Source organism: Strongylocentrotus purpuratus, unplaced genomic scaffold, assembly GCF_000002235.5.
Source record: "Strongylocentrotus purpuratus isolate Spur 01 unplaced genomic scaffold, Spur_5.0 spur5_scaffold_19, whole genome shotgun sequence".
Lineage (NCBI taxonomy): Eukaryota > Metazoa > Echinodermata > Echinoidea > Camarodonta > Strongylocentrotidae > Strongylocentrotus > Strongylocentrotus purpuratus.
In genome coordinates, this window is record NW_022145604.1 from 218604 (window position 1) to 236968 (window position 18365).

An 18365-nucleotide genomic window follows, 5' to 3' on the forward strand; every position below is an offset into this window, starting at 1 on the left:
TTGCAGGAAGCTAGGTGGATGCTTGGTATACTTGCCCTCTGTTGCAGCCCCTTGATTAGCAGATATCTAGGATCAAGTGAGTCTGGGAAATCATGTACAATGAATGAGAGAAAGAGTATATGCTTGTACTCCTCTCTCTTGCTCTCATGTCTCTACTCTATTCATACTCAGGTGGAAGTAACATTGGCACAGAACACTTCAAAACGTTTCAATCTCCTTTCTATTCTGATTTTCAATTAACAAAGACAAACCGGTACATGTAAATGTACAACTCAATATCAATATGGTTGAAAAGCTTTTTAACAAAAAGGTTGGTGCAGCTGGATGTGATGTTCTTCACAGTGGAAGTGACAAGAAAAAAACCCACATATTATTCAAGAGAAGACAAATTTGCTTTGGACTAATTCAATATTTCACTTCAAACATGTACACTATTGATGTAGGAGGTGCCGGTCTATATAAAGTGGAAGTAGAAAAAGAATTCCATAGAATTCATCCATTCACAATTGCAGTACAATTTCTGCAGAAATTGTTTCACTTATAATATAAAAGAATACAGTGTAAATGTATATGACCGAATGAATTTACCCACCGTAGACTGAAATGCCAAGTTGCAATGACACACATGTAGCTTACTTGAATCCAATTGGTACATAAAAACGTTCCAATATTATACTTGGATGATATCAAACTGTTACTTGAACACAACATCCAATGTCCTTTCTACATGATACGATGCCATACTGCACGCACACAGTGTCCAACAACGTGTAATGTTGACATGCAGCTAGGACAGGAAGAAAATAGAACAGTCGTCTCTTCAAGTCTCGAGTGTGAGTGGTCATACGTCACATTCTATGACGTTGCTTGAAAACTGGAAATTTACTACTTCCTCAACCTCCTTTGGTTAACAGCATTTCATCATCATTCAATAACCTACATATTACAAATATTTCCATTTAAAGGTAATACAAAGTTTTGGGAAATTTTGAATATTGAGTGGATAGTGATTCTTTACAATTTTGATATTTGGATGCCCCTGTGGATGTTTTGTAAGGACTAAAAAATTAGCTCCTAAAACACTTCGACTCCTGCTGTCGAGAAAAATTGAATATTAAAATTTACTGGTGCTCCCTGTAAATTTTGATGAATTTCAAATAGCGCCTACGGCCGTACAATGGTAGCCACGACCATGAAAATCTCAGAATATGAAGTTGTGATATATAATTTCTAAACGGGAATAGCTAATCTGTCGATTTTAGTCAAGAGTCATTGTTTTATAGCTTAATCAATATCTTGACCTTGAGAGGGAGCTATACAAAATAAATAGTTTATTATTTACAATTTCATAACTTTAGACTCGATTTCAACCGCGACAACGATCACTGAATATTGTAGGATCGCATATGCTTCCAATATGTTCATTTGAACCAAATTCATGACCCCATACCAACACTTTGTATTACCTTTAAGTGACAACTAACAACATGAAAACAAATTATCACTTAAACTATATTATGGCAGCATGTGAAAAATCAAGAAATGACAATATAAAAGAGTAAAGCTAGCTCTGAAAAACTACACCAAGAATCAAATAGACTTGGATAGATTTGAATGAAGGAGGCTAGCTGTTAATGAACTATTAATTCAATGGCAGTACCCTGTCTGTAAATATTACCAACCCTATAGACCTAGCGCTGCTCAGTGGCTGCCAGGCTCACGATGAATTGGGCAAAAAGAATTTACATTTTCGGTTTAACTTAATAAAATTTGGAGTGGACTTAAGTTTAAAGAATATTATTATTAGAATCAATATATTTATAGTTAACATGCATCAGTGTCACTGTCACTGCTATGAAATTGAAAAGAACTTGTATTGTTTACTGTTGGAAAAGACATTGTGGCTAGGCAGTCTCATAGGGGTAGTAGGAGGTGACAAACTTATTAAAACTTAATGGATTCTTTTAAAACCTCTCCTCTCATTATGATATCTATGACAAAAGTAATTTGTAGTGTACTATGAATATAATCATTCTAATATGGAATTATAAAACTTTCAAGGATGTCTCTTTCCTACAATGCAACCATATCAACATGTTGACTATCTCCTTGAGGGTCTTAAATCCCTGATTGAAACATACCAGTAAATATGGCTCATTTAGATCAACATTGCACAATAATCTAACTTATACTGATATCGCAACTACTCCGAAGATCAAGATACACTAATCTTGATCTAGGGAGACACGAACGAACGAACAATTGCATAAAAACAATGTATATTGCACCAAAATTATATATTAACCATTACAAAATTTAAAGAATTATATTGCCACATCAACAGATTGTTCCCCCTATTCCACAAACCCCTGAATATTATTTCCTCTCTCAGGAACAGTCATTGTCAAAGTTACTGAATCAAAACTAGGTATCGTTTGATACTATCACAGTGTAAGACCTCAAACAAGATCATATCACAGAGTGCTGTGAAGATTTCAAACAAACTTTCTTTGCTATCTAGAGTAAAGTGAAACCTATCAGTTTCAATTTGGGAGGAAATGCAATTAAATTTAGAAGCTTAACTGATATCACACAAAGAGAAAGGAAGTTAGCTGTCTACATATCAGCATGAACTTCATGAACATAACCAAACTAGTACAAAAACATGAAAAATAAGAAATTTGGGGTGTTCACATATAGTTGGAGACACTGTCATAGTCAAGTATAACAAAAATAAATTGAACAAACTACATAAAATATTTGAATTTGTTGTTTCTACAACAGGAACTGCACTCATTATGGAAATGATAATGATGATCATGGCAATGATTTTAATGATGATCAAAATGAAAATGTTGGTGCTGGTACAAAGGATCATGAAGATGATGACTTAGATGACAGAGTTGGCAACTGTATCAAGAGTAAATTAAATATCAAATTGCGCAAAGTTATTCAAAACCTTTTGTACAAGGCATATGGACAAATGCTTTTGATTTGATTAACTCTAATACTGGACCCAACAGTACCCCTACTCCTAATCCTAACCTTTTTTCAATTCAATTCAATTCTCATTTATTTCATTCTCGATTAAAAATTACATTCATACAAATGAAACAAAAGCACAATCACAACATAAGCCCTAACCTTTTATCTCTGTGTCTGAAACTGATGTCACCACTCAAATGCCAGATTGTTATTAATTATCAAAACTAAGCCTGTTAAAATGTGTTTCTTTTACTTTGGTATGGTGCAAGAATGACCTGTAATAACCCCTGGTATGAATGAGAGAAGGATGCCCTTTCTTCATGCAATTAATATTCTTTCTTCCCATTCCAAGCTTCCTCCTTAAATGCCAAACAGCTTCCATTCCAAAACAACATAGGTATTTTATCATATCAATTTCTGACTTAGTTCATATTGATGAACAAAAGATATTCAGGGATCATAGAAGGAAGATGGTAATTAAGTGTCTTCAAAAAGAAAACTGTAAAGAAATACTTCTTCAAAACTGTTGAGGATCTTGGAGAGCAAGTCTCTAGTAACATAATGCAATGGCTGGTGGCCAAACGATGATACCTAGTACTCAATCCATGAAACCAATGATACTATACAGGTGGCAGAGGGAGAGCCTGAAAACTAACATCCTGCATCTATATGTATGCTAATGCTTCAGCAACATTTCTGAATAATAAATACCCTTTTCTTTGGAAAGTAATGACAACATGACACCCCCTGAATCATTGAGAACAAGAGGTTGGATCAATCAAAGGGCGTCTCTATATTAGACTGGGCAGGCAGGCAGTATGAGGAAGGATGTAATCAGTGTAGAATGGATATAGTCTAGCTAGCTAGCCAAATACAAGGAAACAACAACCTTTCTGCCAAGTGACCAAACCCTTCATCATCCCCTATACAGCACAGGACTCAGTCAATGATGAAACTAAACCCTATTGGGAAATGGGATTCTGTGTTCCTACATCACCTATGACGCCTAGCTGGAATGCTCCCCAGGGAGTGGAGAATGTGCATACATTGTGTGCGGGTAAGCCTGAATACGATGACCAGGGTAATAATATATATCTGTAAAGCGCTTTGAGAGGGCCTGCGGTCCTGAAAAGCGCTATATAAGACCGCACTATTATTATTATCATTATGATCATCACTGTCTATTACCATCTGGTTAAAGGTACTTGACAACAGTTTTAAGTAAAAAGAGAGTATAGAAATATTCAGAATGTTTTAGATATTGTTAAGCTGGGGTGACGGTCTGAAATGATTACATCATTTATACATGTTATACTTCACCAAGGCAGATTAAATTGTGCAATTAACGTTTTAATCAAGTTTACACAAATGTTGTATTAAACGGTTAACCTTCTATCCGGTAAGCCAACTGCACACACACATTACCCAATGTCACATAATGTGGATGTGATTTCACAATTGAAATACCTCTCATAAAATTAAAGATGGGACCATTATAAGAATCAAAATGCTACCCCTATCACAGTATGGTTTTAATATCCTGACAGAAAATGACCATACAGTAAGCAAAGTAAAAATACAAAGCTTAAATTAGTTACAAACACTATTCCAAATTTTGAATTTTGACTTTCCTTATTCCTATTATGCCTTTGGTTGTTTTAAATGGGTCATCTCCCAGATCCGTTGCTCTCTTTTCCCATTTCCTCTACGGTACTCTAAATACAAGTTTGCTACAATTCATCATGCTCAAGAAAATGGAGACGAACAATATACAACTTTATCTGTTTATACCCTTTTAATGCTTTAGACATTTTAAATCTCCAAAATTTATATATTACATTTTTTAAACTTCAAGATTATCTTTTAAACAAGTTCATAAATTGTACAGTACCTGTATATGCATGATTTCTTGATGTAATAGAAAAGAAAAACTGGGTTTGGCAATTTCTCAAGATGGGCTAAAAGATACATCTAAAGTGCAATGTACAGCAAAACATTACAAGAAAATTACAAGAAAATTACAAGAAACATTTCTATATCAAGACAGAATTTCTAGGTTACTGCAGCAAATTTTGTTGCTAAGGAAATAGAACAGAATTGCCAAATGAATATTCCCTTTTTATCAGTTCCACTACCCCTATACTCACCTTTACAATATATACTACTGGCCTCTGTACACGAAACAATGTGTACTGCCTGCATACAACATGCCTCTTTTCAGAGTTTCCCATTGAACTGCCCGTGGTTACAGAGATCACACAGAACTAGCGACTATCGATGAAAACTTACGACTCAGAATCAAAGAGGAAATATTCATTGAAGTGCAAAGTCTTAGCCATGAGCTCCGGTCAACTTGCCCATTCATTAACACATACAAAGTCAACTAAAAATGTGGGGAATCCAAGTCCAACTTCATACTGATTTGTAGCCGCAACACTGAATATGAAGGTTCATTTGAGTAAAGATATGTCCAGAGCAGTCGTTAAAACAATGCATTTAATGAGGTACAAGGAGAGAACTAATCTGCATGTAAACTCACCAGGGAGCTAGCATCAAAGAGGTGATTATGAGTATATAGAATAGTCCGCAAGCCATGCATGTATCATATTGCAGGTCAAATATTGAAGACAACAGATACAAGTATTTGTCACTACCCTTACCCCCTATCTAAGCTTACCGACCTCCTACTCTCTGTCTCTCTGTCTCTCTCTCTCTCTCTCTCTCTCTTAACTTGTGCGTCATACATCATTGACCTCTTCCTTTATTGCCCTCCCCCTTCTCTTTTCCTATTTTGTTGCCAAGTAACATTAATATTTTGTAAGTTTCCCTTTTTCTCTCTCTATGTCTCTGTCTCTCTCTCCGTTTCTCTGTCTGTACTCTCTGTCTGTCTCTGTCTCTGTGTCTGTCTCTGTCTCTGTCTCTATGTCTCTCTCTGTCTCTGTCTCTGTCTCTCTGTCTCTCTCTCTCTCTCTTTCTCTCTGTATACCTCCCTCTGTCTACAGCATGACCCTGATCAGAAGATAATGCATGCTAAGAATAGAAAGTCAGAATACTTACCCCTTCGCAGGGATCATTGTTTTCCTGAAGTACTTTAATCCAAGCAAGCATTGTCTCTGCTTCACTGACCTGTGTGCAAAAAAGATCATGATGTATGTTACATCCTCAGATTATATAATCAAACAAAAACTTGTTGCAATACCACAGAATAAGTCTGTACTACCGATCATGTGCAATGTAAACCATGAATATTAGTTGTCTGTAAGGTATGTCTGTAAGGTATCGGTTATCTTGGTGTGGTTAGAAACATGACTAACATTGTATACTCCAGACCTGCCAACCTCTAGAGTTAAAAAACGGTATTCTTTAATCCAAAAAGTTGTATTTTACTGACAAAAATTGTATTAGAAAAAGACACTGCATCAATGCCTCTTATACATGTACATGTAGTTCCTACATACAGGAAGATTTTCTTTGTATGGATCATTGGTTGAAAATTTATGATTTTGTCATGACTGGTGTGTTCGATGAACCGAACAGCATCCCCAAATTGTCAATGTGAGATGATTGTATGATACTTTACAGGACGATTCAGTCGTACTGGTTGGCAGCTCTGATACTCTATGAACATGGCTATAGTCTACTGTAAATAATACATCACTCTATTATGAACAGGACAAACACTTTCATAATTCAATTAACACATGTCAATCATCTAGATATAATGTAAAACTGAGCTAAAGATGAAATAGATAGAGTGAAAGGTTTTCATCTCTCTCAACTATATTGTTTGCCTTCTAGCACAGGAACCTATTACAGTGATCCTTTCACATTCTAATGACTTACTCATAACATGACACCTCATGTGTACATGTATGACGGCTATTTGGATGTTCCATGGAATAGCAGCGAATAGTAAACAGTTCAATTCAATCCATATTTAATAATAAGGCCTAAAAAAAAAGATGTTGTATTGCCCTCTGCGACCGCCCCAAAAATCTTGAGTTCTATGGTGGTTTTTTTTTTTTTTAAGTTTTTTTTTACCGTTTTTTCAAGAAAAAAAGGTATTAAAGCATTCAAAACTGAGAAATATCAGCCCAAAGAGGGAGTAAAAAATAAATAAAAACAGATTTCTGACCAATCGACCCATGATTTGGCACCTAAAGGGCAATACAACATCTTGTTTTTTTAGGCCTAATGCCAATGATAATTTCTTCTTAAAACTCATCACTCCAGAATTCTCCTCTCACCTGCAGCAAGTAGGTTGTTCCAGCTACGCTTGTAAGACGAATGACATTCTTCTTCTTCTTCGTGTAATCATAGGCAATGTCAACCGTTGATCCATTCAGACTGATCGGCTGGTCAAGGAGGCCAAGATGCTACCAAGAACAAAGGTTAGAGTTCAGAGGTTAAACAGAATAATTACCAAGGGTGTTTAATCAGACATCAAGAGTCCCATCTCTAGCTTAAGGCCATACATTATAAAAGATGATGTCTAGGAAACTGCCACAGGTTCCTTGAGTAAAACATTGAAGCTGCACAGTTGATTCGTCAACTTAAATCAATGTCTCTATAGTAGCAGATTCCAAAGGCGATTCAACTGAATTTGTTGCCTCTCTACCTGTCTTGGGTCCTATCACAGGCCTTTTCGATTGCAAGTCTTTAAATAAAGATAAATTCTAACAAACCTCCTCATGTTGTCTCAGGTAGGAGCTGAGAAACCAATTCACTCTCCTTGGTTTCTCACAACCCTTTGTGAACAACTGCTTTTTATTGCCTTTCTAGATCCCTTCTTGTGACTTTGTTAGTAAGTCCAATCTTCAGTGGACTGGTCACAGATTTGTATGTATGCACAAACAACATATGTATCCCCACTAGACAATGCACCCATTAAACCAGAAAGTGAGCACATACTTCACAAACAACATACAATGAGGATCCAACATGGTGCAGGAAAGAAACACGATACTAAAACAAAGAATGGTATCTGCCCAGCCGATACTTATGATAAAAATGAAAGAAATAAAAATATGGTTTCATATCCTATCTATTCAGCCCTGTCTTCCTGTTAGCATTTCCTATATCCTTTCCAGATGCTACAGACTCTCTTTCCTTTCATTTTCACACCCTAATATCCTCATAGGAGCAATGCCAATGTGAGGACAATCATAAGGATCACACTATAAGCAATGGTCCCCTGTGGAAGAATCATTTTGATTACATATCCTATGATATACACTGTAGAAAAGGATGTGTTACCCACTACAGTATTTCTGTATTGTTTAACATTTTTTCATTTGTTTTTACCTTTTGTAATTATTGTACAGTGATTTTGTGATTATTGTTATCATTATGTGTGTATGAATAATTTGATTAATAAAAGTTTGAATGGACCCAATGTTTTCAATTACATTACATTTGTATCAAGATTCTCTGTCTCTATATGCCCATTCAAAGAACATTTCCTTGTCCATGGTCTATATATGTGATTTTCAAGAGGTCTGGGGGTGGGGAGTGGGGAGGGGGCTGCTGCATGGTGATATTACATTGAAAAAATACAAGAAAAAGGGGGGAAACTTCCCTAGAAGCTAAATGTGTGTCCTGCAGATTGTACTGTATGTTATACATAGAACATTTCAGTGAAAGTACGATCGGTAACAGATAAGGGCAGAACTTGGGTTTCAAGTAATCCGGAACAACCCAAATACAGGAAATTGTTACTTTACAGGATCACTCTCAATATGCTTGTTGGCTTGAAGCAAAACATGGAATATGAATCTCACTGCGGTTTATATTTAGCAGATGTTACAAGAACTCATATATCATGGGATGTACATCATACATGTAGCCTTAAAGGTAATACAAAGTTTTGGTATGGGGTCATGAATTTGGTTCAAATGAATATACTGGAAGCATATGCGATCGTACAATATTCATTGATCGTTGTCACGGTTGAAATCGAGTCTAAAGTTATAAAATTGTAAATAATAAACTCTTGATGTTGTATAGCTCCCTCTCAAGGTCAAGATATTAATTAAGCTATAAAACAATGTTTCTTGACTAAAATCAACCGATTAGCTATTCCCGTTTGGAAATTGTATATCGAAACTACATATTCTGAAATTTTCATGGCCGCAGCTACTATTGTACGGCTGTAGGTGCTATTTGAAAAGGCAGTAGTATTTTAGGGGCTAAATTTTCTAGTGCTTATAATACATCCACAGGGGCATCCAAATATATTAAAATTGTAAAGAATCACTATCCATCCAATTTTCAAAATTTCCCAAAACTTTGTATTACCTTTAATGAATCAGAATTATTTCAATTGACTTAGAGAGAACACAATCATTAAAGCAGGAATCTAAATTTTAGCAACCCTATGCCTTTCTGAAACAGGAAACACTTAATGTATACATTGATTTCTTATCAATCTGATTGTGGACTGGAGCTTTTAATTAGTACAAAACACAACTTCAAATACAAGGGGATTGCAGTTCAAAAGGTTCATGTACTTGGAATGATTTACAAGAGGAGGCATAGGGGTGGGGGATAAATTAGCAGTTGGATTAATAATTACTGATTAATCATGATTTTGTTGGAGCCTTTTAAGTGCAATAAAAGAGATTTGAACATTTTCATGCGATACCAAATATATACGACATGGCCTTACAATAGGGCATTTCAATCAGTTGAAAAAGGACACAATACCTATTAGCATTAAAGTGTATCCCTCCACCCCCCCCCCCAATTCTGTTAGTGCTACATCTATGCTAATTGCTCAATAAATATGTACGTTTATGCTAATTGCCCAATGAATATGTACATGTATGCTAATTACCCAATGATATGTACATGTATGCTAATTACCTAATGAATATGTACATTTATGCTAATTGCCTAATGAATATGTACATTAATGCTAATTACCCAATGATATGTACATGTATGCTAATTACCTAATGAATATGTACATTTATGCTAATTCCCTAATGAATATGTACATTTATGCTAATTGCCCAATGAATACATCATTCTCACTCTTACCTGTGATGGATCTCTCTGTTCCTTCATCAAGAATAGTTTGTTGACCTGTCCTTTGAGGACGGCCCATACAGGTTTCCATGATCTGTTAGGAGCCAGCTGCAATACAAAACAAGCACAAAGGTGCACAAGGATTAACACTCAAATATCCTGTAAAGAAGAATATATGCCATAATGCCATTGCAAATTATGGAAAGTAAATAATCAATTTGATGCATGAACATGCAAATCAAATGAACAGATATGAACTGGAAGCATGAACAGGCTTATCAAATCAACTGTAAAAAGACTCCTAAATATGTGGTAAACTGAATTCTATCATCTCATGTAAAAATTGCCTTCATTTTGATTATGTTCAAAAATGTTTTTTTATTTTTTTTTTATTTATTTACTTTTTTTAAATTATTTTTTAAAGTAACATTATTTGACCACTCTGAGAGGCATCTAATTGGCTAAAGATCTACTGCCTAAAAGATTATTAATAACCAGAAATTAATAATCCATGATAACCGATCAGTTCACCTTTAATTATCAACAATCATTAGCTGTCCTAGCTAGCCTACATACCTTGATATTAAGAGGCCCCTCTTTAGCTACAGGTCCAGTACCAAGCAACTCAATCATAGAAGGCCTTCGACAATGCTGCGCTTCTACTATCTTCGGTGTTCCCTCTCCAAAGAAGGATTTCAGCTTCCGGATGCTTGCATTTCGCTTTGGAGTGATCTTCCTATAAGGGAGCAAAGCAGATGAGACACGGCATATTATGCAAATGATCACCTTCTCATCTCCCTTCCAAGAAGATCTAGTTCTTCCCTGTAATTACACAGCAACAACTCAAGTTTCCACTGAAAACATAATTTATACACGCTTGTTTCATTTAATTTCAATTTAGTCCATTCAAGTACTGGTAATACATTTGATTTTGACATGAAGATTAATAGCGACATCCCCATTCCTTTTCTGTAGCAAATAGGCTTGGGAGTGAGCGCCGAGTACCCGATTCTACCCTTTTCTGTAGCAAATAGGCTTGGGAGTGAGCGCCGAGTACCTGATTCTACCCGATTCTGAAATCCAGAACCGAGGAGTCGATCCCAATCTCTAGAGAGTCAATTATCCGAACACATCGGTTCCGAGACTCCCAGACCCGATTCTTTGGCACTGGAATAGATTCCACAGCACTGAGAATGAGAGCCGAGCCTCTCGACTCTCTCAAAGCAGCTGAGCTTACAATTTTTTACTCATTTCTCTATGAAAAGACTTGATACGAGACACTGTAGCTTACTCTCTTGATTGTCTTTCTCCTTCCTGTGATGATGTGACGCTCCCTGAATCTCCGTGTTCTTCTTCCTCTTCACCATCAGACCCTGTCGCCCTGAGATACGAGGTCCTCCGTACAAGTCTCTGACGTCCGGACTGACCTGAGAACATTAATCAACATTTTATACAACTTGTTAATGACCAGACAACAAATAACATGAGAGCAGGCAGTGATGGGGGGGGGGGAACTAATAAATAAACATAACAATTTTGCTAAAAGAATCTATGATAAATAGTATACAAGCTTCTGTGAATAAGGAGATAGTCACTACTTTCCCAATATTACTTTTTCAAAAATTGAACCAATGTAACTGAAACCTATCACGTCTCTGGCTTCAAATTCACCAGCACAGACTGTCAAAGGTTCACAGGATTCAAATGTACTTAAAAATGAGCGATTCCTTGGAAAGGCAACGAAACGAAAGGCAACGAAACAGGAAAAAACAGGCATACTTGGAAGTTGAAATTTGAGACCAGTTCTCTCCAACTCCAAGAAAAAGAAACGATCCGAGCCCTTCTAGACCGATTGCTTGACTGAAATCAGTGAAACTCATTACAATTGTAGCTCACATCATCACATGCGAGGAAATGGCATGGCGATCAGAAATTAAAGGAGACTAATTTTGGATTAATCTCAGCAGTAGGGCTTAAAAGCCATAAACATTTCTGAATTTGATATGCCGCAGCGTGATAAGCTTGGGAAGGATTGGGATGATAAAAGCTCACATAAAACTGAAATAAAACAAAAGATTGGATATGAACAAAGTGAATCTATGTATGCAAGCCAGTGTAAGGTATACTCTATCTATATAAACACTCTGTTGCTTACCCACGCCTTGCTATACATTTCACTGATAGAATCAATTGATATAAAACAGGAAATACTACATTTAAAATGTATGGATATCACTAAAAAAATATTGAATCACTGACAAAGTCATTAAATTTACTGTAGAAACTTCAAATGGAAAATTCACAACATATGCATTAATTTATCTCTCCACGTTTCTTTTGTCTCTTTGCAAATCTTTTATTCATAAACAATTCTTTCTATTATGAAAACAAAATAAACTAAATGAGTGCAGTCAATAATAATATAATACCCATGAAACCCAATTCAATTGCTGCACCTATAACCAGGCATCTCTGCCCAGAACCAGAAGAACATACCAGTAGGCCTATATCATTTTGGATTCTTTGTACTAAAAACAAATCAAACCCAAATAAGGTTTAAAGGTAATTCATTATATTTTTTTCAAATTACTCAAGTTAATACCATCAAATATAAACTAAACCAAGTGTAACTATTAACCCACTTCAGTATCCTTTTACAAACAAATACCAACATTAACAAAAATGTTGTCTCTATTATTTATGAGAAAGAAAATGATTTACAAGAACTTAGCAGTATCTTCATAGTTTGGAAATATTCTTTCTGGTTCTCAGTAGAGTTAACAGACAAAATCAATCACATGTTCATCAAGGAAACAGCATGGTTGTTAATAAACGCCTTGCATCCCATGGCAAAATGATAAACAACTAAAATAAATCCACTTCAATCAAATAATAAATGAAATAAAATATAGTTTGCATTAGCCAACATACAACTCTGAAATCTTTGCAAAATAATGATTAAACAATATTAATAATTTTCTTAGAAGCAGGAGGACACTAAACTCATTTCATACGAGATTGAGTTGATGTCTTTTTGGCTCTCAACAACTGAATAGCATGATCTAATAGCAGTGAAGTAAATCATAAATATGGAGTGAGAAAGTGCACCTAAAACAAAAAAAATACATGAGATTACATAGAGATTAACATGGTTAAAAAAACAAGAATTCTTGTTTTCTAAACAATGGTTCATACTGCAATAGGTGTACAATTGTTATAAACTCAAATGACATTAAGAAAATCTTGTGGTAACATGAATTTCCCTGTTATTTTCCTTTTTGGTGACATGTGAGGATACAATATCCCCCAATAAATCCTATGGAGCACATTATCAAAGTTCAAAACATGTACACTCTGATACAAAATATATATATTCAGTATCATTTTTCAATTCCATACTGACATTATATCTCTTTTAAGTTTTATGACATTATTTTCTTAGGATTTTTTTAATATAAACATATGCATAAATGTAAATCTCATCAATATATTGATAATATTTATGTCATCATTGGAAATTCATGTAACCACTTTGCATCCAAATGAAATGTATAACAATGAATCAAAATCAACAAAATTCAAAAGTACAAATTGAAATAATGATACCAATGTTATCCCATATATTAAATGTTAAACCAAATACATGTAAAGTTAACAACTAAATTATTCATAGCCTTACCAAGTTTTGTAATTTTTCAAGTATGTGAAAAATTGATTTGTCTTTGGTATTCATGTGTCCTGAGAATGTGACATGTTAAAGCCAAAGGACATCCAAAATTACTATAACAAAGGCCTTGATTCAACCAGTCCCCCTTTCATTCCTCAGTTATGAAAACACACAAAACATAAAATTTACAAGGGGTATGAATAATTTACAAGGGGTATGAATAATTCAGTTGTTAACTGTATCAATTATGAATTGAATACTGCCCTCTGGTGGGTGATAATAAATATTGCTTACTTGATCTATCTTCCTGAGTTACAGTCTAATTCAATAAGAACACAGTAATTAATCATGTTAATACAGTATCAATGGCACACTCTATAAATGACGGAATTAGAAGTAATATAAGTTTGTAATTCCATGAAAACCTTAAACATTCATCCACCCATTGAAACTTAAGGTTTGTTATATTTATACCATTCTATGAAGTGTGAAATTAAAACAAATTTCTCATAAATAGATCTTTAAAAATGAATATTGCACACAAAAATGTAGGTACTAGATTGAATAAAGACTTACACAAATCATTCTTGGAAGATATATGATATGAACTGTGGTAAGCAAATTTTAACTTTCTCATAACAGAGCAGTGACTGAAATAGTTAAATACACCTAATTTCAGGAAAATGTCTCTAACAGTTTTTAAGGTATAGGATAAACATGCAGGTAATTTTACAGTTTGCCTTCCAAACGAAGTAAAAATTCCCCCTCTCTCAAAGAAAATGAATAAAATCAAGTCAGGAATAAGAAGACTATCACCTTGGTTTCATCTTCCGATAGTCTTTAATACTTGGGACTCCGCATGGTTGTTTTTCATGGCGATTGGAAAATTATTTTGCCTTATGGCTAAGCTTTATTAGGTATACATACTATCACATGCATGGTAAGAGGATGTATGCAATTCATGATCATTATAAAGATATAAGAAATACTGTTGATGCATGGCTAACTTAACTTGGGAATGGTCCAAGAGATATATAAAGGCCGGCTGTACTAGTTATGCTAGGGCGGATTAAACCACACATCGTGGTCAATGACAGGTGGCTATCTTATTAACTCAGCTCTCAATTAACATAAGAAAAAGAGGATCATGGGGGACCAATGGTCACCGATTAGGCATTGTTTTCTATATAGAGGGAGCAAGTAGCTACAAGTAGGACAGTGGGGCTTTAATGAAGACAGAACATCTGCTGAGAGCCACAATGGATAGTGTCAACAAGGAAATGAATCTATAGAGAAGTGGTTCATATCAGTAAGGACCGTGGTGACCGTAGAGGGGGTATGTCACAACAAGAATGTGGGTTATAACAATGAGGGCACAGAAAGGGGTGGAATCATCTCAATAAGGATGTATTAAACAGAGGGTTACATCAATAAGGATAGAGTTAAGACAGGGGTCATGTCAATAAGGATAGAGTTAAGACAGGGGTCATGTCAATAAGGATAGAGTTAAGACAGGGGTCATGTCAATAAGGATAGAGTTAAGACAGGGGTCATGTCAATAAGGATAGAGTTAAGACAGGGGTCATGTCAATAAGGATAGAGTTAAGACAGGGGTCATGTCAATAAGGATAGAGTTAAGACAGGGGTCATGTCAATAAGGATAGAGTTAAGGGACGGGTCGTGTCAATAAGGATGTACTTAGGGGAGGGGTAATGTCAATAAGGAATGAGCTAAGGGAGGAGCTTAGGGAGGGGTTATATCAATGAGGGCACAAAATGGAGAGGGGTCATGTAAAAAAGGATGGAGCTAAGGGAGAGATGCCAATAAGGATATAGTTAAAGGTAAAGACCAGTATTGGTAACGCCCCAATTTCAAAAAATGAAATGGAAGCTCTCATTACCAATCATGTGAAAGAATATGTTTTGACTAATACATGATGATAACAAATTTGCCGGGAAACCGCCTACTAATTCATATATTTGGTAAATTTATCTCTCTCATGGTCGTGTGAGAGAGATAGGGTAGTCCCATATACATCTTTCTGTGTATAGTGCTTGTAACTTTACGAAGAATGGGCCAAATTTCTTATCATTTTGATGATTCCAGAACCTTGCAGATGCTAGATGCTAGATGATCAACCTTTTCTGATCGATTCCACAACGTTTCTTTCACAATGCAATCGCATGACCATTACTGGTCTTTACCTTTAAGGAAAAGGTCACATTAATAAGAATGTAGTTAAGGGACGGGTCATGTCAATAAGGATGTAGGTAAGGGAGTGGTTATATCAATGAGGGCACAAAATGGGGAGGGGTCATGACAGTAAGGATAGATTTTAATGGAGGAATCAAGTTAACATGGATGAAGTCAATGCAGATGAAGCAAAGAGGGGATGGGGGCCATGTCAAGTAGGGTAGCTAGGGCTTCTTGAGAGACAGGTTATATGAGGATAGAGGAAGGTGGTCTGATCTTCTCCTTGACACATCCTTGGGAGGTATACGAGAGGGAGGGCAAGAGAGTCTAGGAATAGCTACATTGCCACGCATAACAGGAAGCACTTGATTTGAGACTGGTTTCCTAGAGATTTATAATGAGGCCAGAGCTCATCAAGAAACATGTTTTGATAAGACACTCTACAGGTGATCTTATCCTGCCCTGCCCATGATAGGATCAGTACAATGCTTTACCCTTACCTTTACTCTAACTTGCTATGTCATACAAACTGCAGTAACCTAATCAGTATTTAATTCAGATTGAGAGTAACACAATTTTGCATTTTTATCTTACATGGCAAATGAAACTTGTCACTGACCTAAAAAACCACTTTTAAAAAAAATCTTACTTGGCCGAACGTCAACAATCCATCACCATTCAACAACTGCTCAAGGAATCTCACATTCAAATTAGTATGAAAACATGTTGCCCTTTCGTACAGCGCTTCACCAATATTTCATTCAACCTCTAGCCCACATCATTACCAACTTGGGCATCTACCTGCTTGACCCAACTTTTGTTTATATAAAAATCACAATCAACTAGACTTTAATATAAAGGTATCAAAACTAATGATCAGAATGGATAACTGCACTTATTGATTTGGGTGTGATATCTTTCAAATGTCATGCATTTTTTTGTGGTCCATCTAGCAAATCTGGAGGCCCGGATGTTAGTAAAGTGTTTTAAAAAACCTGCTGGCATAATACATAACTGTGTGCACTACTTTCCACTCATATGATATTTGACATTATCAATCTTTTATGTACCTGTGAAGTGTATCCCAACATTTTGCCTGCTTGCAGCTCATTTATTCTGACAAGCATGATCAATCTTGTCTCACAGGTATGTGTAGCACCTTTCTATCTCTTTTCTTTTGATTGAAAGGTCTCAAAAAGAGATCACAGGATATACAGCTTAACAGCGTGATTAACCCTAGGGTGATTACTAATCAACTGGCTAATCCTTGCCAGGATAAACAGAGAAATATAAGTTTACAGGGGAACCGCACAACCACATACATATCTTGAGGAACATCGAGTGTCAACACGTACATAATCCAATTTGAACAACTATGTTAACACCCCTACGACAGTAGGCCTAGGGATATTCAAACTTTAAACTGAAACACAGAGTGATGATAATATTCCAAAATGAAATTTGACATAGAATTTTTGTGAGTTTAGGAAAACAAAAAATCCTAAACTAGTTACAGAAATTATTTTACAGTGTTCATTTTTAATTTGAAGAGTTTTCCTTCGTAAGAAAATATTTGTTTCACATATTAGCCTTCAACATTGCACAATTTCAGCTAATACTCAATGCTCATTGTTAATCCCATCACCAAGATAATCTATGGATCAAGAGTATGGAGTATGCTTTACAAATCCCCTCTCTATACAATCATGATAACTTTATGACATTCACATCAAACTGCTCCCTTAAATATGGCATTTTCCCCTCATTGATTGCTTCCCCACAACACACATGAAATGTCCTCTCCTGTATCCTGTGCACAAATGTTTTTTGTGTGTGCGATTTTTCTTGTGTGGTTGTTTGTTCTCTACTTGCATGAGGTGATGTGGGTTAGATGAGCAGCATACTTATATAAGGTTAGGTGCATGATATGATTGCTTTATTGTATAATACAGTGCATACATGTATAGCAGCATTGTGTTTCAATATAGCATAATAAGATGGCAGTGGTATGAAGATAAGACTTGAGTTCTGGTAATTTGACTGCATTTTAAAATAAACTGTTAAAAATATATTCAATTAAACGAGTCCTCATATCAATGTGATATTATGACTAATGAAAGAAAACAAAGTGCTCACAGATAAGCTAAGCATCGTAGATAGAATTTCTTATACATTATCAATCCTCAGTTTTAGCCCATTCCCAGAATATTCCATGAGTTACTAAAAAATGATACATTTTCTATAAAAATTGAATGAATTAATTATGTTCTCCTCTTGATTTGTTTATCCCAATTTAAGTCAAATCAACCAAATGCGCATTATGCTACGGTCACAAATGTTCGTAAGATTAATAATTTTGTACGAATCTCCCTGGTTTTCCATTGTCTTCCCGAGTTTCCATTGTCTGAAAATCGTTCGTAGCAGTTTGTAATGGCATTTGTGACTGAGGCTTTAGGTTTAATTAAATCACAAACATTTCTAAAGTTAAGAA

General features: G+C 35.5%; 1 protein-coding gene across 6 annotated transcripts in view; it reads right to left on the reverse strand.

Annotated features, from left to right (window-relative positions):
• LOC593167 (rho GTPase-activating protein 21) overlaps nucleotides 1-18365 on the reverse strand; it is a 91499-nt gene that overhangs the window by 8253 nt on the left and 64881 nt on the right. For all 6 annotated transcript variants that reach the window (XM_030989981.1, XM_792658.5, XM_011677931.2 and 3 more), the window contains 5 exons: nucleotides 11306-11441; nucleotides 10591-10750; nucleotides 10027-10122; nucleotides 7233-7361; nucleotides 6043-6111 (listed from right to left, as the gene is read on the reverse strand). In XM_030989981.1, coding sequence (XP_030845841.1) covers nucleotides 6043-6111; nucleotides 7233-7361; nucleotides 10027-10122; nucleotides 10591-10750; nucleotides 11306-11441 — 590 coding nt within the window. The remainder of the gene's footprint in view (nucleotides 1-6042; nucleotides 6112-7232; nucleotides 7362-10026; nucleotides 10123-10590; nucleotides 10751-11305; nucleotides 11442-18365) is intronic.